We start from the raw sequence: 21,298 nt of genomic DNA on the forward strand, positions 1-21,298 counted from the left end.
GCATCTCTCACTTCCTTGTTAGCTTCCTCGCGTTTGTTTGCGTGCATGTCAGTTGACAGCCAGAATGAAAATGAATGTGGACCAGTGGTGGGGAGCATGGGGAGGGACCTGGAAAGAATGGGAAGGGCGGGGACTGACTTGAGAGGGTCAGTAGAGATGAAAGGTGAACTGAACACAGGCCTCAACACCCGAACACACACACACACACACACACACAGAGGCACACACGCATGCACGCACACATATACACGAGAAACAGACAAGCACTCATAGAGATGGAGAGACTCTATCCAGCATGTTCTTTGCTGCAGTGACGGCACGATAAAACATGTATGTGAAGTAAATCAGTTGAAATGATTTCGATGCAAAACCATTTAAATCAAATAAAGATTATTTGATGCAAGAAGAAAACACACACACACACACACACACACACACACACACACAAAGAGAGAGAGAGAGAGAGAGAAAGAAAGTGTGCCCCCAAAAAATTTAATTTGATATATAAATTGCCAATAGCATCTGTCGATGACAGTCCAAAGGAAAGACAGGGCCTTCTAATGAAACCAGTACGACTTATCACGGCGTCTTCGGTTCACGTTCACAATGTGTGCAAGATCACTGTCTTGCCACTGTCTGACAACCCTGTTTTTGACAATAACGACGCACACTTTTCAGTGGAAAAAGAAAATGTGTTCTCAGTAATGAGAGGTTACATCTGCTAGCAGTGAGGAAGAAAGCAGCTTTTTAGATTTGGGAAATAAAAACAATTCCGCTTTAACTGAAAAAAAATGTTGCTCTTTGCAATAAAGATTGGCAGCTCTTTAGAGAAAAAAACTACTTTTTTTTTCTCTCTTGAAATTTGGATCTTAATCACCCGAAAACAAACAAACAAACAGAAGTCTGAACGATGGCGATAAATCATATATAGAAATAAAGCAAACCGAAGATGGATGAGTTATTGGATAAACAGATAAGTAAAGGGCATAAGTGAAAAAATGACATTCAAGAAAAGAAATAAATTGCTCTTCACGCTAATGTGGACTCAGAAAATGAACAAATAAGATAATAAACTGATCAATGATTACACGTGAATTGAATAAATGATCAAAAAATAAATGTAAATATAACTCAGTTTCCAATGTCGAGGATCATAATTGGAAAAGTGAATGTGAGTTAGATGCATAGTTGTATGAATAATTTATTTTATGCTGTCAAGTTGTATTATGATGGCGTTTCAAATATAAATGAAGTTTTATATTCCCATCAGTTGTTAGAACTGCGTATATGTCATGAAATTCCTTAAGATAATAATGTGCATTCTTGATAAGAGTTGGAACCTGCTGAGAATAGAAATACATTTTTTTTCAAGGATTCATACTCAACCAAAAATTATAACTCGCTATTCTTAATAGCAATACCGTGTTGTTAAAAAAAAAAAAGTAACTGATTTAACGGGTTTTTTTTTTAAACGTTTTGCTGTTTTTGCAGAAAAAAACCACGCAATTCTTTACTGTTGAAACTTATTCCTTAGATGATTTTTTTTTAAACTCTCCGTTTCACTTACTCGTTGTCTTCTTCTTAGTCTTATGCAATATTTTTCTTTTTCTGCCTCTTCTTCTCCTTCTTTGTCACCAAAAAAAAGGAGAAGTAATTCTGGAAAATTGGATACTTTTTTTTAACATGGCTTGGTTATCTGTTTGCTTACTTTATTTTCATGACGCTGGCTTACTTCTAAGTGAAATGAGAACTTCGGGGATGGTTTGAACAGGGCTTGGGGCTCTGTGTGTCCTAATTGAACCAATTTTGACATAACAGGGAGCAGAAAGGAGGACTAGGTTTTGCGGGTAAAGGGGAGAGCAGCAGCAGTGGTAACAACTCTACGGGTTAGAGAAGGGGGCACCGGGAAGAAGTGGAGAGTGGGGACAGCAGTGGCATCGATTGAAATTCACAGCTGTTAATTTAGGGAGGGGCAGGGCTGTGTATAATGAGGCGACTCAGTGAGGCGGAATCCTGGCCACAATCTGCTCCATCCTCGGGAAACGTGAATCACGGGGCACCACGATCTTAAACGTGTCGCCATTTAACCCCTGTTTATTGACTGCGCACGAAGAAACCGGTGATCTAATTTCTGCATGCGTGCACACTCACAAGCACACGCACCCGCACGCGCGCGCGCGCGAGCACACACACACACACACACACAGAGGGGTCAGAGGGAGTCGGAAGGGGGCGGGGGGGCTGTTCATTTATTTCCTGACAGAACAGCATTAGCGGTTTTCACACTTAGTTTCAATGTCTGTCTTGCTCTAATCTCTCTCTCTGTTTCTCTCTGTCTCACTCTCTCTCTCTCTCTTTCTCCCCCCTCTCTCTTTCTCTCTCACCCCTCTCTCTTTCTTTATCTCTCGCCATTTCTCACTCTCTTGTTAGCTTTCTGGCATGTGTTTGCGTGCATGTCAGTTGACAGCCGGAATGAAAATGAGTGTGGACGACGAGTTGAGAACATGCAGAGAGGGATGGGTGGAGGAGTGTGAGGGGAGTGACTGAGGTCTGAAAAACAGAACTGAGATGGTCAATGGAGATAGCATGGGAACACACACGGCTCCACACACACACACACACGCATACACGCACGCTTTCTCACACACACACACACACACACACACACACACACACACACACATGAGAGGGAGAGGGAGATAAAGAAGACAAAGCACAATCAAATGAATAATATACTGCTGCCCACATTTTTGCGGAAACAGTCCGGAACGGAGACAGTAGGGGCATACTTATAAAACCGACAACTCGCTTCCCAGTTGTCTTTTGTGAACGATTTACGCCGTGCGACAGAAGCACGTGCATGCCGTCAGATTCCGACCTGCTCCTCTTGACAGTAACGACTTCAGCTTTTTCACCACTGAAAAAAAGATAAAGCTTCCCGTGGTAATGAGGAGTTACATCTGCCGGTTGCGAGAAAGAAAGCAGCTTTTCGATTTGGGGGGAATAAAAATAAGTCCGCCTTAAGGGGAAAAAATGTTGCTCTTGGCAATAAAGATTGGCAGCTCTTGGCTCGAATGAAACCCTTTTTTCTCCCAGTAACAGCACCAGTTTCCTATAAAAAATAAAAAAAAGAAATTCAAAAACAAAATTTATAAAGGGGGCATGGGGGGGGGATAAAGAAAGAATGAAAAGAATAAAATGGATTTTTAGTGGCAATAAAAAAAATGTGTTCAGAAAAATGAAGCAAACTATAAATAAATAAATAAATAAATAAATAAATAGGTTTTCTTGAATGAGTGAAGCAAATAATATGAAGTCAATGAATTGATAAGCAAACGACATGAACTAATAAAAAATTGTGTTCAGGAAAATGAAGCAAACTATAAATAGATAAATAAATAGGTTTTCTTGAATGAGTGAATCAAATAATACATTATGAGGCCAATGAATTGATAAGCAAATGACATGAACTAATAAATGATATGAAGTTTGCTGTTCTCGGAAATACAAACTTGCTCTAAGAAAATGAACGAATAAATAAGTGTTATTCCTGATATTGTACCACCAGTTCCAGAATGGAATGTGAGGTGGCAACATAGTTAAATGAATATGTTGTTTTAGAATGTCGTGTTGCATTTTGTTGATTTTTATTGTGTTTCAAATATAGATGCATTTTTGCTCCGATATGTATTTGAAATTGGGTGTGTTTCATTCTACAGTTATTAAATTGACGATATAAGATGCTGTTCTTCGCAATAACAATTTTTGTTTGCCGAAGAGAGGAAAAATGCTTTTTTTTCAAGGACGTGCATATTGACTGGCTAAAAGCTTGCTTGCTGTTCTTAAAAGCAAGATCTTATGTTTGAAAATAACATGAATTATACATATATATATATGTGTGTGTGTGTGTGTGTGTGTTTGTTTTATCTTCAGTTTAAGTTTTATTAAGTTTATCTTCATATAAGTGTTTTTAGACGGTGTGTGTGTGTGTGTGTGTGTGCGTGTGTGTATACATACTCCAATGTTTGCAGTTCTTGTCAGAACTTATACTTCCAGACTGCTGAACCCTCTTCTTCTTCTTCCTCTACTACTACTACTACAACTACTACTACTTTTTTTGTTTGTTTTTTACACAAACTCGGAAAGAGAGGTCTTTATTATGGTTCGTCCGTCTGTTTCTGCCTTTACTTCATTTACTTGCTTTTATGATACCAGCTCACTTCTAACAGGGTGAGACATTTAGGGGAAAGGTAGTTAAAAGAATGAGGTGGGGGGAGGTAATCTTGAACCAGTTTAGACGTTACAAGGCGTAGAAAGGTTGACCGGGTGCCGTGAGGTTTTGGGACAGCAGTGGCAGTGCTGGAAGTTAGGGAGGGGTTGGGGAGAGGGGGGGGGGATTCTAGAAGTAAGCGGAGTGTGGGGACATCAGAGGTATTGACTTAAATCCACCGCTGTTGATTTAAAGAGGGGGCAGAACACGTATTTTGTGAGACGAATCAGCGAGGTGGAATACTGGTCACGTGACACGCGACCCACATTGGCACCATGATCCTAAACGTGTCTGCCTTTAAACCCTGTTCGTTGTATGTATCTATGTAGATATACGCAGAGATACATACACGGAGAGAACCAGGACAGTTCTCCTACCCCCACTGTGAACGACCATGCCGTTCGAGAAATGGACTCCACAGCCACCTGCCCGTCCACAACAGATGATGAGCTGTGCAAACTGTCATCGTCGGAACCGATGGCCTATGAAGAGAGAGAGAGAGAGAGAGAGAGAGAGAGAGAGAGAGAGACTCTTAATAGTAAATCCCGGGTTTTAAAAACTCACTCTAGATGGTAGAGATGCGACAGCAGTCCAGAACAGAAAGACAGAAGGGACCAGACCAACAGCTATGAACGGACACCACGCCAAACGAATAAAGCCTGCACCACGCCTCATCCCTCAACTCTAGCCAGCGTTTGTTCTGTGTGACAAAACCACGTGATTGCCGTCAGTTCCCAGCCTGCTCCACTTGACAGTGACTTATCGCGCTTTTCAATGGGGAAAAATGATAAAGAAAAGAAAAGACTTTTCTCGTTAATGAGGAGTTTCGTTTCCTGGCAGCGAGATAGAAAACAGTTTTTCGACCAAAAAAAAAAAAAAAAAAAAAAAAATCAATTCTGCCTTAAGGGGAAAAATGTTGCTCTGGCATAAAGATTGGCAGCTCTTAGTTGGAAAGAAAAAAACATTTATTTTCTTTTGTAAGTGCGCCTGTTTCCGGCAGAAGTAGAAGGAGAACAATAAATATTTGTTATACCTTAAAACAGGAATTCGTAGAAGTTCATGAATACACACGCATATGGAATGAGAAATAAATAAGTGCGTTGAATAAAGAATGAATAATTACGAAAAAGAAGAATAATAGTTGTTTCATAAATAAAAGGAATTTGTAAAATAATAAATAATTCAAATCCCAATATCTTAACACTTAATTAAAACTCTTATAAAGCAAACTGAATATGTAAAACAGTATTGAATTATTCATTTGTTTTCAACCGTTGTGGTTTTTAAATCAAAGGTTCACATGATTGTCTGCTGAAATATCTCTTTTTGATACTAAAGGTTCGCATTCATTACCAAAATGTTTTTTGTTGTTCTCTCTCTCTCTCTCTCTCTCTCTCTGTGTGTGTGTGTGTGTGTGTGTGTGTGTGTGTGTGTGTTTACTAAAAGGGCTTGCATATTTTTTAACTCATAAAATCAGAAAACGTCCCTTTTCTGTTTTAATGGTATACGTTGCTGATGGTAAAACTTAACCTTATTGAGAGTGAGGGTCGCGTTGTTGACTGCCCAAAACTTCCTCATCTCGACAGTCAGGGTTCTTTTTTACTTGACAGTGTGGGCTTCTGTTGTTTATTACAAAACTTATTAATAAGGCTCTTGTTATCCCTACTGAAGCTCCGGTTAACTGTCGGAAGACTTTGCAGTGCTGCCGAAACGTTAGTTCTTAGTTTTATGACAGCTGTTATTTTGACGTCATCTCTCTCTCTCTCTCTTGCTCTCTCTCTCAGCGTGTGTGTGTGTGTGTGTGTGTGTGTGTGTGTGTGTGTGAACAGAATAGAATAGAATACTTTTCATTGTCATAAAACCTTAAAGTATATAAGACACAATGAAACATAAACATGAGCATATTAAGAAGAGAAACATTCGTGAACGAATTTCGCCAGCCTTGGCTGTAATTCTGTTAGAAGGATCAATTCACTAGGCATTGCATTTGGACGACATATATCGATTAGGAATCTGTGTCTGTAAGTGTTTTACTTTACACAATTGTCTAAAAGGTGAATCTCATCTTCTAAACTGTTACAAGTATCACACAGTCTTTATTCTTTCGGTGTATTTTTATATCTTCTCTGTTCGATTTGTAAGTCATGGGCGCTGATTCGTAACATGGTCAGTGCTTTCCTGTGCTGTGTATTTGCTGTATTCTTTAAATATGGTTCAGTTTTATAATTTGTCACAGCGTTCTTGTAAAATGCTAATTTAGATGAACTGTTATGTTTCTGTTTCCAAAATGTTACACATTCATTTTCAAGCTTCTTGGATATAGCATACTTTAATCTTTTAACACTAAAAGTGAACTGATTTTTCCAAACGTGATTTAATCCAGTGCTAGTTAATACATTTGTTATGAAAAGTAGACCACTGAACATTTTCATTTGTTTAACGATACATGCATTTATATGTTGTGTATACAAGTGAATTTGAGGAAGCTCAAATAGGTGTATCCAATAGCCAATAACTTGACATATTTAGGTTAATAAGGAATCTTCCTAATTCTCCTAAAACGGGGAGAACCATTGCTCTTTTATGTACACCTAGTAATTGCTTACAAAACTTGACATGAAGTCTTTCATATGGAAATTTGTTGGAAAGACAATTACAGAATAATTCGAATAAATTAAACGATACATCTCCTGCAACATTTTTATGGAAACCAAACTTCTGCTCCATATGTTGAAATAGGCGTTATCAAAGTATCATATAACTGACACATGATATCTATATTCATATTTGTATTACGAAATGTTCTGAGTAGCACATGTAGAACCTTATTTGCTTATTTGTGTGTGTGTGTGTGTAAACGCGCGCGCGTCCCAAGTGCCACTTTGTCTCATCATAAGTTATTCTTTGGGGCTCAGTGATTTGTTTTATTGTGATATTCTCATTTCATTTATCCTTGTCATTATGCCGACTTTTACTATACAAAAGTCACCAAACGTTCATGATGATCATATGTCATTAAATGGGGAAGATAGTTATACAGTTCTTTGAACAATTAATGAGATATCTAACGATCATATTGATTTCTTCTGTTTGTTTGTTTCAGATTTTTCTGAAGAATTCGAGACCATGGCTCTGCGAAGAAGAACGTATGATGTCACGAGGTAAATCTGTGTGTGTGTGTGTGTGTGCGTGTGTGTGTGTGTGTGTGTGTGTGTGTGTGTGTGTGTTTCTCTGTCTGTCTGTCTCTGTCTCTGTCTGTCTCTCTGTCTCTCTCTGTAGGTCCTCATGTCTGTGTAATCATGCATTGTAGTATGTAAATAGTTTACGCAAATGTGTATGTGTCCTTCTATGTCATTGCGTTGGTCTGCCTATATCTGTCTGTCAGTCAGTCTGTCTGTTTGTCTGTCTCTGTGGGTGCATGTGCATGTGCACTCGACGTTAGCAGACCAGGACGGACCAGCCGCCTGCAAACAAACCTAATTGATGAGTTGGGAAACAAGCCTCACGACCCAAAGCTCCGGTTTCTTTGCTGAGGAAAGTCCCCAGAAAACGGTGGGATGCTGTCGATGTCACTCTCTGTCTCTGTCTCTCTCTCCGGAGCGTCATCGTGGGCACCGTATTCCCTTCTTCCCACTTTCACCCCTCCACCACCCATATCACTCGCACTCCCCCTCCCCACCCCCCCTCCACACTTGCCCCCTTCCTTCAACTTCACTATTCATCCTTTCTCTCCCCCTCCCTCCACCTCCGACCCCCTCCAAAAGCCCTTTCACCTTCTCACCCTCCGCTCCCCCCCTTCCCCCGCCTTCCCAAACTCCAAACCCAAACCCCACCCCACCCACTACACACACCGCCTCCTCCCCCTCCCTCCACCCTACTCTTCCCTCATCTTCAACTTGATGCCATTTGCTTCATCAGAACCCTGGCATGTGACAACAGTGTATTGGATTATCTCCCTTGTTTGAATACGTCATCAGGGACGGTGGCTCTGACAGGATTCCTGTTGTCTCCTGGGCGCCGATCAAAGGACAGCGTGTGGCTGGATTATTGGATTTGGCGCCATGGTGATCAGTAACTGCCGCCGTTGTTTTCATCTGGGGTGGTTTAGTGTCAAACGTCCTGGTGGTGATGGCCTTGATATCGTGATATTAGCGGGTTCTTTGATGTGTTGTTCCCAGGACAAGGTTATTATTTCTCTAGCTCCGTTCCGCCTCTCTCTCTCTCTCTCTCTCTCTCTGTCTCTGTCTCTCTCTCACGCGCGCGTTCGGATACACGCGTTCACACACACACACACACACACACACACACACACACACACAGCCTGATGACATCCTTAAAGTAATTAACAAGAACTTCCTCGTGGACTCTGTGAATGTGAATAAGATCGTCACTGAATATTAGTCCTGAATCTCTTTCTGTGTCGGTAGAGAAAACGGTGTGCTAACAGTCCAACACGGACTCCGCATTCAACCGATGAAAGTCATCACATTCAATATGAAACTTAAAGGGCGACTTGGGGAGCCTCCCCCGTCCTTCCTCCCCAATAAATTTCACGATACCCGAATCACATGCCACGAACTTTTCTAATTTGTGTTCCCATGTATCTAGCACAGGGAGTCGAGCACAACTGGTTTTTTTTCATTGATAGTTGTAGTGGTCGCTGCAGCAGAAGAAGCTATAGCTGCTACAGTTGTTGCTGTTGCCGGTGCAGAAGTGGAGGAAATATAGTTCCAGTAATGTTAAGGCTTTCACTTGACCTGACATTTGAAGTTAAGCAAAAACCAAAAACATATGTGCCCCAACGCACACTCTCCAACGAGGAACACTGTTTCCATGTGCACAATAAGCACGGCACCTTCTGTGGGTCACGATGACACCGATGTGTGTCACAGGCTGATAAGGAATGGGGGAAAAGCACCGTTGAGTTTATTTAATCTTCTCCCATTGTGCGTTTGTTTGCTGTGTGGGGTTGGTTTTGTGCTGTTTTTTGTGTGTTTTTTTCGCTTTGCGGACCTGTCAGTGACTCCCGAGATGTGCACACACGAAAGGATTAAATCAATTCTTCCCATTTCTTCTTCCATAATATATCGTGCAGCTTTATTTTGATTAAAGTGTTTTCTGACAGAGTGGCGTGACTGCCTCTGTTTTGTTTGTTCTGTGGGGATGCAGTGTTTTGTATGTGTGTGGCTTGTTGTTCTGGTGTGTGTGTGTGTGTGTGTGTGTGTGTGTGTGTGTGTGTGTGTGTAATTTAGGCGTTTGAATTTGTTCAAATCATAGCAATAAAGTAATGATAAGTACGATCTGATGTACTCTAACAGAATAAAGAAAACCTACGTCAATCTTCTTATCAGTGAATCCTGTCGCGAACGCCAGTGTAATGGGAAATTCGAGGCCACATAAATGTTGTTATAAATACACAAATACCCACGTGGTATCTACAAGTATAACAACAATACAGATACCTAAAAACATTGTTTCAGTTAAAACATTTTCCGGTGTTTTAAAGTCTGGTATAACCAAGATGAAGATCAACACATCTGCCAGCAAACCAGTCACTACAGGGTGAGCCGATGCATGAAGCTGACTCCCTCACCTATCTCGACAACAATATTGATAAACAGGGCCGCACTGACAAAGATGTCACTTCCAGAGTAGGCAAAGCTAGAGCAGCCTTCACCACCTTCTGATGAACTGTGGCAAAGATGGGGACAGGAACCAGTGGAGAAACAGATCCTGAGACGAAAGTGGGAATGGATTTGGCCATACCTTGAGAAAATCCCCATCCAGCTCTACACGCCAGGCCCTGACCTGGAACCCCCAGGAGAGAAAGAAGAGAGGACGGCCCAAGAACAGCTTGTGGCGGGACACTGAAGCAGAGCAAAAGAGGGTGGGGTCCAGCTGGAGGGATTCAGAAAGGACAGTCCAGAGTCGAGTTCGGTGGATAAACGTCGTTGATGGCCTGTGCTTCACAGGGAGCGAAGGGCTTAAGTAAGTATAACCAAGAGTGACTGATTCGTCACACTCAGCTGTAGAAAACTTCAAGTGCTGTCCAGAATGATGCAGAGATTGTGTTATAACAGCGCACTTATTTGAAACTACCTCGGTCTGCTATTTGATATTTATCCATCGGGATTACAATCTGATGGAAATACATTTTTGGTCACGTGTCTTGCTTTCAAAAGAAACAATTCAGTGAATAATGAAAGGGGGGAGGGGGGTTCCCGCAGAGCTGGTCTATAGCTTTTAATAATAATGCTACAAATCAGTTTGATGCTGATTCTGATAAACGATTGAAGAGAGAGAAAAAAACCGAAATGAAACGAATTTTATTTCGAGTGGGTAGTGAAACAAGCATTATTTCGGTTTATATCAAGTCATCTGGGCAAGAAAAAAAACACGTAGAAAATAAACACAGGACATATTCCACACAAGAAGAGGTGAATATAAAACATAAAAAATTATAGTGATGAATTAGGGTTTTCCTGACAGACAGACAAAAGTGTGCACACACACACACACACACACACACACACACACACACACACACACACACACACAGAGTAATAAATCAAAATAATACATAATGACAGTGAAGCAAATCGGAGATTTTCAATAATAACACGCTTGAATTCTTGGTAATCATTCTGATTAATGATTCCAGTTTTTAACAAAGCACGAATTTATCTATGTCAAAGTGAGCCAGAGGGAGGGAGACGAAGAGAGACAGAGAGAGGCAATACATCAAAATAAATAAAAGCAATGATGTTAGAAGGATATCAAGAGAGAGTGCAGACGCCTTCGGAAAACACAGATAAATCAGAGCAAAAATGTTATGTCATCCAGACACAAAAACCATTTTTCTTCCATAAAAGGTGATCGTTTTCCGTGTTTTTTATGTTTGTGTTTATTTTAGGTTTTGTTGTTTTCATTCTTTCTTTCTTGTGGACAGGAAAGGGAGAAAAAATTTACAGCAAATTCGGATTCGTAATGACAACAAAAAAAGTCAACTGAGAATGTATGTTTTCTACCTCTGGCCATGAGGCTAAAAGATATCTAAAACAGAGTGTGATGATAGAGACAGAGACAGACAAATATAGATTCAGAGAGACAGACAGACAGACAGACAGAAGAAAGTCGAGAGCGAGAGTGTGAGAGGAAGAGAGAGAGAGAAACAGAGAAGAAGAAAAAGAGAGGAGGGGCAAAACGGGAGACACCGGGAGAAGCAGCGAGAAAGAGCAGGGGGTGGGATGGCGGGAAGAGAGAGGGGGCTGCCACCATGATGTAATTTCCTTAATCACACATGCAGGGGTGGGCTGGCCAGTATTGACACTGCCCTGCGAGTGATTGTCAACATCACGGAGAGCCAATGTTGAGCAAGTCCTCACTGTTGATCCTGCCTGCTTGCCAACCTCTTTACCACCCGCCCCAATCTGGGGCCCCACAACCTTGTGATCCTGTCAGCCGTTTGGGAAGAACCGGGTGAAAAGACGTGCCATTAACTCCGCCTTGCGCTTTGAAGAGGAATGAGCTCGGGGCGTCTTTCTTTGGCGTCACGTCTTTTAGCAGAAAAAAAAAATTCCGAGTGTCTGTCCACCGCAAACAATACAAAATCAGCAACATAGCCTTCATCTTCCGGGTTGGGATGTTGGAGGTGGGAGGAGTGAGGGTGTAGGGGGTGGGAGGGGGGGGGGGCAGTCAACAAAGGGGCGCAAGGGTGAAGCGACAAATCGCGTAAAACGAAGTAGACACGCGCGTTTATGGTTGTGTTTGGGTAAGTAAGGGATGGTTTTGCTTGTGATCTCCCCCCCCCCCCCCCTCCCCCCCTCTCTCTCTCTCTTGATTTTTCTTTTCACTCTTAGCAATATGTCAATTGCTCTGTAAACTGCCGCTATCTTTTGTTCATACATTGTCCCCCTTGCCACTGAATGGCAATAAAACAATGTCCGTCCGTCTGTCTCTCTCTCTCTCTCTCTCTCTCTCTCTCTCTCCCCTACCCTCCCGCCCGCCCGCTCCTCTATCTGTTTGTTTTTTGTTTTTTATACACAGGCGTGGCCAAAACGAGCTAAAATCTTCCACCATTTTGACTTGGAGAGCCCAGCAGTTGTTCAGCATCAACCAGTGGTACCCAGTGGCAGGGAGAGATCAAACCACTGTGTGGGTTAATCTGTCTTCCCGAAACTATTTTGTGTCAACTATCCCATCTCCCTCTCTAGTGGAGCGACTTAACGTTTGCTGTATATTTCTAACCTTCTTCCAGCAGAAAGAACCAAAGTCTGTCAAGTCCCAAACCACCCTCTAGCTGGGGTAGTGTAAACATAGGTGTCCGTTAACTATACTCCTTTCTAGCTGGGGTAGTGTAAACATCGGTGTCCGTTAACCATACTCCTTTCTAGCTGGGGTAGTGTAAACATCGGTGTCCGTTAACCATACTCCTTTCTAGCTGGGGTAGTGTAAACATTAGTGTCCGTTAACCATCCTCCTTTCTAGCTGGGGTAGTGTAAACATTAGTGTCCGTTAACCATACTCCTTTCTAGCTGGGGTAGTGTAAACATCGGTGTCCGTTAACCATACTCCTTTCTAGCTGGGGTAGTGTAAACATTAGTGTCCGTTAACCATACTCCTTTCTAGCTGGGGTAGTGTAAACATCGGTGTCCGTTAACCATCCTCCTTTCTAGCTGGGGTAGTGTAAACATCGGTATCCGTTAACCATCCTCCTTTCTAGCTGGGGTAGTGTAAACATCGGTGTCCGTTAACCATACTCCTTTCTAGCTGGGGTAGTGTAAACATTAGTGTCCGTTAACCATACTCCTTTCTAGCTGGGGTAGTGTAAACATCGGTGTCCGTTAACCATACTCCTTTCTAGCTGGGGTAGTGTAAACATCGGTGTCCGTTAACCATACTCCTTTCTAGCTGGGGTAGTGTAAACATCTGCTGATCAGAATTTTCTCTATTTGGGAAAGTGTAAATGTCGGTATCCGTTAACCATCATCTCTCGTTGGGATAGTGTAAACACCAGTACCTGTTAACATCCTGTTTTGTAAGGTTATTGTAAACATCTGTAACCATTAACCATCCTCTCCAGTTGGGATTTTGTTAACATCGTTGTCTACCATCCTCCCCTGTAGCTGGGATAGAGTATATGAATGCAGCCATGTGGGCATAATTACATGTGAATAAATATTCCAGCGTATCAATTTTTCCTTCCTCAGCTTTCACGTATTTTCCAATATATGAAACCACATGCGTCCATGGCACATGACCGCATTAACCAAACTAACACCCTCACAGAAAGCTCGAACATTTTCAACACTCTGGAACTGGCTTCCTCTCAGCTGTCGTTTGACCAAAGGGAACAGGAACCAATCACAAGGATTCAAATCGAGGAAACAGGGAGATATTTGACCATGTATGCGCCATATTCCACCAGAAAATCATAATTTGTTGCTGCGGTGGGTGCATTAGCATTGCAATGATGCAGCAGGAGACCCTGGGTTCCGGTGCCTGGACACTGTCCGCACCATGCCTCGGATTCTTTATGTGGGCAGTGGATGGCGTTCTAGTCTGAGGTCATTGTCTTTCTGTCCTGAAGTGGTATGGTAAAATTATATGGCCAGATTTTGAAAAAAAAAAAAACAAAAAAAAAACAAAAAAAAAACACCACCATTTTTGTGTCTGCACTTCTGGATCTTTTAAACTTTACAGGTGGATTCACCTGGGAAAACCTAGACTGCTCACTGTTGCATTGTTTCGGGATCACACAGAAAAGCGTTTCGTCATTAGTTTCAATACCCAAATGCGATTTGATTTTCCTTTTCTTCCGTCAATGTTTTGGAGTATATGTGTGCTCTAATAAAACCAAACATTCTTTAGTTCGTCATCTAAGTTATGAGGTCTTCAACGGCACAACGATTCCGGACGCCAAGGTGATTACTGGGAAATGAAATTGATTCTTAGCGATAAAAAGGTTCATTGTATTTTTTGTGTCATCATAAGTAAGTGTTGGGTTCTCCTCGATCACAGACCTTACCTGGGTAACCTTCTCTGTAGTAATGACGGGTCACTGGATGATTACAACGGTCATTATCTTCGAGCATTGATCTCCCAAACTTAATACTTTGAACCAGTTCAAAGCTGTTGTTCTCCTTGGAGATTACATGAGAAAGTAATGTGACAAACTCAAAAATCTTTCATTGAACGATTTTCCTAGAGAAAAGTGATAATGGATCATGGCAGGAAAATCACGCTGTGAACCCGGCCACGTTTGCTGCAGGAGGGCCACACCGTTCCACACATAGTGCCTTCATGAGCAGAACAGGTTTCAGGAATGGAATGATATTTTGACATTATAGTTTGGAGGTCACTGCACGGTTGTATGGCGTAAATTATGTTTCTGTTGTTCCTGTAGTTTTTCCTCAGTTCAGCTACATAATGAGCACTCGTCGTATCCAGTCCAGTTCTTCTGTTCCATTGTCTCCGACCGTATGGGCACCACTGATGGCTTGGCAACTAGTTCTCCTCGTTTCTCCCTGTTCCCCCTCCTCCTCCTCTCTCGTGGTGTCATTCAGTCTCGGGTATGTCCATTCTGGTTAGAGTAGTGTAAACATCAGTATCCGTGCACCAGCCTCCCCTCCAATTGGGTTACTGTGTACATCGGTATCCGTTACCAACCTCCCCTCTATTTGGATATTGTAAACGTCAGTAAACAACCTTCTCTAGTTGGGGTAATGTAAACAGTAGTGTCCGTTAGCCGACTTCCCCTCTAGTTGGGGTCGTGTTAACATCGTAACCAACCTCCCCTCCCCTTACCAACGAGATGTGTTCAAAAGAAGTACTCTGCTTTAGCCTACCATTCCTCCTGCGAGACCTGGAAAGAACTTTGGGTTAGTGCATCTCCTTCCTCGACCCAGAATGACCCAAAATAAATCCCTGTCTCAAGGAGGATCCAAAGGAAACTCCGCATTAACATACTTTTTTTTATTATCTCCCCGCTGACAAAAAGGCTCAAAATAAATCAATGTTACTCGATCTTCCCTCTGGCGAGAGGTAAAAGCTGCGTTAATCCGTCTCCTTTCTGGCATTCACTTAACTTCCCCTTCGTGACGTGGGCTTAGAATGGCCATGTTTAATAAATCCTTATTCCGGCTAACGAGAAGGGCTCAAAAACAGTCCCCTCGGGCGAAGAGGGTTCACAAGAAGTTTGCCTTATTAACCCATCTTCAATCTGGTTGGGCGGGTCTCAAAAAGAACGTTGCGTTGGCCCATTCTCCCTTCAGACAAGGGAGCCGTAAAAGGCTGCGCATGAACCCTTTCTCATAATGTAGAACGATGCCAGTAGAGAACAAGGATTTCAGGTTTTTTTCACTTCATTATACGCGGTGTCAGTCAAACAATGCATGCAGAAGTTGTGGTATCAAGGTTTATGACGACACTGAAAGGGAGCTCACAAACTGTCGTAGATGGGGAAGCCACGCGAACAGAAACATGCACAGGGATTTTCCTTCGATGGGCGGATGTTAATTCACCTCCGTTTTTTTATTGTTCAGTCTGTTTTTCAAAGGACAGAAACAAGATATGGACTGTATTTTCAGAGTAGAAACAAGATGTGGACGCACTTGGTTGTGTGGGGGTAATAGGTGAGCTGGGTGAAGTGGGAACGATTTTATGAGGTTACATGTGATGGAAGAGAAAAGGGATCCGGGCTGACATGCAATACATTCTTTGTTCGTCGGTTTCAGGTCAGTAGACGACAAATTTCGTGAACAAACCAATCAAGATCGCCTCTCTTTTGCGGATGTTCGGTCACACATTAGAGACACAGATGATGTGTTCAACAGTTCTGCTGCTAAGGCTGGCTTTCTTTCTTTGTCGCTCTCTACTTTTGTGTCTCTGTCTCTATGGCCCTCTCTTACTCACTCCTCCACCTCCCCCCCCCCCCTCACCCCCTGCCCACCCACCTTCCCTCTCTCTCTCTCTCAGATCAATACGCATTTCAGTTGCATAACACAAAGAAATAAAGAAAAACGAAAGACAAGTGAAGGAATCAGTGTCCTCAGATGATGTTGCCCACACGGAGCACTCCTGCAATTATCTACGACTGGGGACGGTGGGACCGTGGGAGGAGAAAGAACGGGGTGATAAGAGAGGAGAAGGACAGTTGAAAATGACGGAGTGGAAGACTGGACGAGGAAAAGTAGGTTATGAAAACTGGGAGAGAGGGACACGGAGGGGTGTGAACCTGAGTCATGAAGAGGCTGGAACGGCACTCCAAAAGACAGGGATGAGCGGGGGAGGGGAGGGGGCGGGAAGGGAAGGGGCGGGGATGGGCTGTTGTTGGCAAGTCGTTGATTCCTCCCAAAAGCGGGTTAACAGAGATGGTTCGCCCCGATTCCCTTCTTCCCTGACCTGTTATACATCATGCTCAATCCCTTTGATCCTGACCGATTTACGATGGGCATTAAGACGCTGAAAGGGAGGGGGTCGTGTGGGAAAAGAGAGCTATGGTGCATCGCGTGTGTGATCACACTCGGCGGATCTTTTACTGTCGTTTCTTCCTCACAATGCTTCACCCACCCGTGGTGATCTTGCGACTTGGGCTTTCTTCCGTGCTTGAAAATGAAGGTGTGAATTTCTTGTTCATGAGGGTAGGAAAGACAAAATTTGATGTTGCTAGATATAACTTCAGGATCCTTCAAAACGAGAGTATTTCCATCCTCTTCCATCTTAAACTATTTTCTGTTCTTTGGGTTGTCTAAAGGGGCGACCTTTCCTATTTTTTGTCGGCATAATCATAGTGGTATCTTTCAGTCGCTGCAAGGGGAGGGGGGGGGCTTTGTTTTGCTTTTTAATTTTAGGATTCTTTTAACGTGATTTCTTCCACAGTATGATCCACGCGGTCGGCTTGGCTCTAAGTGGACAATGAATAAATAACTGAAGCAGTGTGTGTGTTAACGAAAATGATCACTTAGCGAGCCAGACCATGAGAAATGGAGACCAATATCACCCGTCTCTCCAACAACAGCGCACTCTCCTCCCGGTCCACTCCATCAGTCTGTCGTCAGAGAAAAAAAAAAACATGGACACGACCTTTACCACAACAGTCATGGAGGGGAAACCCAAACAGCGGTCCTTGGAGTGCAGAGGGTGCGAGTCCTTTTCTTGGGTTTTGACGAGAGCATTGTGCCATAGACAGGGGTTCCACGCCGCACCCTGTGCCTCCATTAACAAGATAGGAGTGGTGGCGCTGGGTGACAGCAAGAGTGCCATCCCTCGTCATTCTTCTTTCTCTGCAGCCCTCCCCCCCCCCGACCCCCAACTAACACCCCTACCCACACCCCCCATCCCCCAACCGCTTCCTTTTGCAGCTGGAGAGAATGCTTCAACGTGAGCGGAGCTTGGACACTGTGTGTCTCTTTGTTCCTCTCTGTGTGTCAGACGAATCACAAAAGATACATATCTGTCCAAGATATTAACAAGAAAGTAAAGAGAGAAGGGGAAGGGGGCTGGGGGGTGGGGGGTGGGGGTAAAAGAAAACAAGAAGAAAAAGTTCAACTGAAAAGATTTCTCGATTGTTAAAATAATCGTCATCAGGGGACAGTTTCTATGTGCTGCCAAAAACAAAGGGAAGGGGTTGGGAAAAGGTTTTATCTGTCACTGCAATAACAACGAGAGAGAGAGGGGGGGGGGGGGTCGAACATATCTTGTATATGATATGGTGTAGCTAGGCTATGTATTATACCCTATTTACATTTCCTGGTGTTCTCTTTCTTCATATAAATCTACTCGCTCGGCCAATTACAATGGTGCTAAGACTCAATGTTCAGTTACCAACAGTGCACGCGCGCGCGCGTGTGTGTGTGTGTGAAGGGTGTCATCAAACGATATTTGTGTCATGTTTTTGAAATAGTGGTGGCTGGTTTTCTCTGCTTGTGGTCATCAAGGAGAGTTTTCTTTAGACCTGGGAATTCCAAACAAAATTAATTCACCATTATTTGTCAGACTAATCGTGATTCTCTCTCTCTCTCTCTCTCTCTGTCTCTCTCTCTCCCTCTCTCTCGTGATGTTGCTCACGGCCAGGAACCGGCTTGTCTCAACTAAGCTCCTGTCCTGTCTTGCGCCACGGAGTGTTTACCACATCTCACCCACCGCCCAACTATCACCCAGTCCCCAGCTGTCCAGCAATCCTCGAGTGATTTGGATGTTTGTTCTCAGATAAGGCAACACACACACACACACACACACATACACACACCAGATGTTCTATCCAGTTTACTTGTGGAATACGAAAAGTAGCCAACGTCGAAACGAAGGCGCTCCGTTTAATTAATTCCGAATCTTTACAACAGTGTGCAATGAAATACATGGAGACCAAAGCAAACGTAGCTGAAAAAAGTACCACTACGACATTTTCCACGCAGATTTTATATTTATATTTGTATTTCTCTTTTTATCACAACAGATTCCTCTGTGTGAAATTCGGGCGGCTCTGTCCGGGGAGAGCGCGTCGCTACACTACAGCGCCACCATTTTTCTTTTCTTTTTTTTTTTTTTTTTTTTTTGGGGGGGGGGGGGTTGTATTTTTTCCTGTGTGCTGTTTTTTATTTGTTTTTCCTTTATCGAAGTGGATTTTTCTACATAATTTTGCCAGGAACAACCCTTTTGTTGCCGTGGGATCTTTTACGTGCGCTAAGTGCATGCTGCACACGGGACCTCGGTTTATCGTCTCATCCGAATGACTAGCGTCCAGACCACCACTCAAAGTTTAGTGGAGGGGGAGAAAATATCGGCGGCTGAGCCGTGATTCGAACCAGCGCGCTCAGATTCTCTCGCTTCCTACGCGGATGCGTTACCTCTAGGCCATCACTCCACACAATTGTGAAAGCATTCCAAAGAAGAGGACACTCCGTGGAGCGTACTCTTCCACGAACACCGTGCAGTTTTCTAATTGCCTCCCCTGTCTCATTGGTCAGGAATCTTTTATTACCTAATGGTGGAGAAGTCTTCAACGATTCTCTGGATCCGGATACTGATCATTATCACCACTGATATCGAAAGGGTTGGTCCTTGGCTTGTAACTGACACTGCCGCAACATATCAGGAAAAACCCCGTCCACATTTTATAACGTAATGTGCGATAGATCAATACACCAGATCGAAAACATAACCTCCTCTGCAAAACCATCACGTTGTGACTTCACTGCTTTGCAGTACCATACAGGTAATTGTGGCTGAGGGGTGACGAGCAAAAGAAATAGAGCGAGTCATGCATTTGTACTGACACAAGACAGTATTCGTTCATCCGAAAGAATCCCTTGTGCACCAAACTAAGTAATGTCATAGGACGTAATCCGTTACAACTGTTTGAATATCTGTTCCTTGTGAATGCCAGCCAGCATTTGCCTTAATCGTCGTTTTCGTCATCATCATCACCATCATCATTACAATATCATCACCATCATCATTCCCAGTAGTAGTAGTGGTGGTGGCATGCTGTGGTAGTGGCATTGTAGTTACTGCTGCTGCTCACGAAATCGTGTCTGAAAATTCGGACATATTTAAACGTGCATTACTTTCTCAGCAAAGCTCTGTTTGTCTCTTTCTTCTTCCCCTCTTCACACACCCCTCTGTAATGCTGTCACCCTTTAGTCTTTATTGTTCAGCTTTGTTTTCCCATGCGTTTCTTTTGATTCTTTAGCATGTGTGTTAAAGATTAAATGTTGATGATACTACGTGTGTGTTTGTGTCACAGTGGCGGAGGAGTCGGAGAAGAGCAAGAGGACATGTACTGGAAGGAGATCGGAGCGGCCTTGGCCTTGACCTCTTTGGCAAGAGGTCGCATCGTCAGCAGCACCTAGATGCCTACGCCACGCCGACAGCGAGACCCCCGTACGTCCTCCTACGCAGTCCGGCCCCATGTATCCACTTCCCTCACTCCCTTCCCTGTGTGAAATTGTACCCCTACCCTCCCCACACCTGGTTCTTCACCTTCGTCGTGCATGGAACACTACTACGCACCTCTTCCAGCTTAATGCCAGCGTACTGTGTGATCCAGGCCACTTCTCAGTCTGAAGGGCTGCAGGTTTTAATGGACTCGGAGGCTTTTAGAGCTTCAGAGACTACAAGGCATTTTTGTGGACTCCAGTACTGGCGGACACTCCGAAAGACAAGAAGCTTTTACATGGAAGAATCAAACGTTTTCGGAGAGATGCAGACGGACACACACACACACACACACACACACACACACACACACACGCACGCACGCACGCACGCACGCACGCACGCACACACACACACACACACACACACACACACACACACACACTAAACGTATGGAGGACTCTAGTGTTTCCGTTTGTGTATTGTTCATTAATTTTTTTTGTTTGTTTTTGTTTGCTTGATGAAATTGCTTCTCACTGGATTCCTTCTTTGGTCGCTCTCTGTTGGTGTCTCCGCTACCTCTGCCCTGTATGTCATCGTCATTGATTAAGATCTAAAGACCAGGGAGTAGCTAGTTAATGCACAGATAGGTCATTGTGCTGTGAGTCCTTCTGTTTGTTTATTAGAAATTGGCGTGGACGTGCTCAGTTATTTCAATAGTCCTTGGTTTAAAAAAGGAGTAGTTTTGAGTTTGGTGTGAATGAAGAAAGAATTGATCCTGTTATGTGTGTTACCTCTCTCCGCCTCCCCTCTCTTGCGTTCCGTTTCTGGCTGTCCACTCCCGTCCCCCGCCCCTCCCCCCCTCTCTCTCTCAAGATATATATGTATGTATATATATATATATATATATCTGAAATAGATTTTGGAAAAAAAAGATTGAAATAATCGTGCAGGAAAATGAAGGGCATAAGTATAACTTTGTGGACTGTCGTTTAGTTCAATACATTCAATGTTCTCACTCACAAGGCGGAGATAGTGGATAGGGGTAGACGTGGAGCGAAAAGTGGGTAGTCGATGGGTGATGGAGGTTTGAAGGACACACATTTTGTTGAGCAGTCAGGGTTTTTTTTATGTATTTGTGCGCGTCTTTGG

General features: G+C 43.2%; 1 protein-coding gene across 2 annotated transcripts in view; it reads left to right on the forward strand.

Annotated features, from left to right (window-relative positions):
* LOC143292545 (uncharacterized) overlaps positions 1 to 21,003 on the forward strand; it is a 303,485-nt gene extending 282,482 nt beyond the window's left edge. For both annotated transcript variants that reach the window (XM_076602943.1, XM_076602944.1), the window contains exons 7-8: positions 7,374 to 7,431; positions 20,016 to 21,003. In XM_076602943.1, the coding sequence (XP_076459058.1) occupies positions 7,374 to 7,431; positions 20,016 to 20,121 (164 nt within the window). In that variant the 3' untranslated portion in view covers positions 20,122 to 21,003. The remainder of the gene's footprint in view (positions 1 to 7,373; positions 7,432 to 20,015) is intronic.
* The last annotated feature ends 295 nt before the right edge of the window (positions 21,004 to 21,298 follow it).

This window comes from Babylonia areolata, chromosome 18, assembly GCF_041734735.1.
Source record: "Babylonia areolata isolate BAREFJ2019XMU chromosome 18, ASM4173473v1, whole genome shotgun sequence".
NCBI classification, from domain to species: domain Eukaryota; kingdom Metazoa; phylum Mollusca; class Gastropoda; order Neogastropoda; family Buccinidae; genus Babylonia; species Babylonia areolata.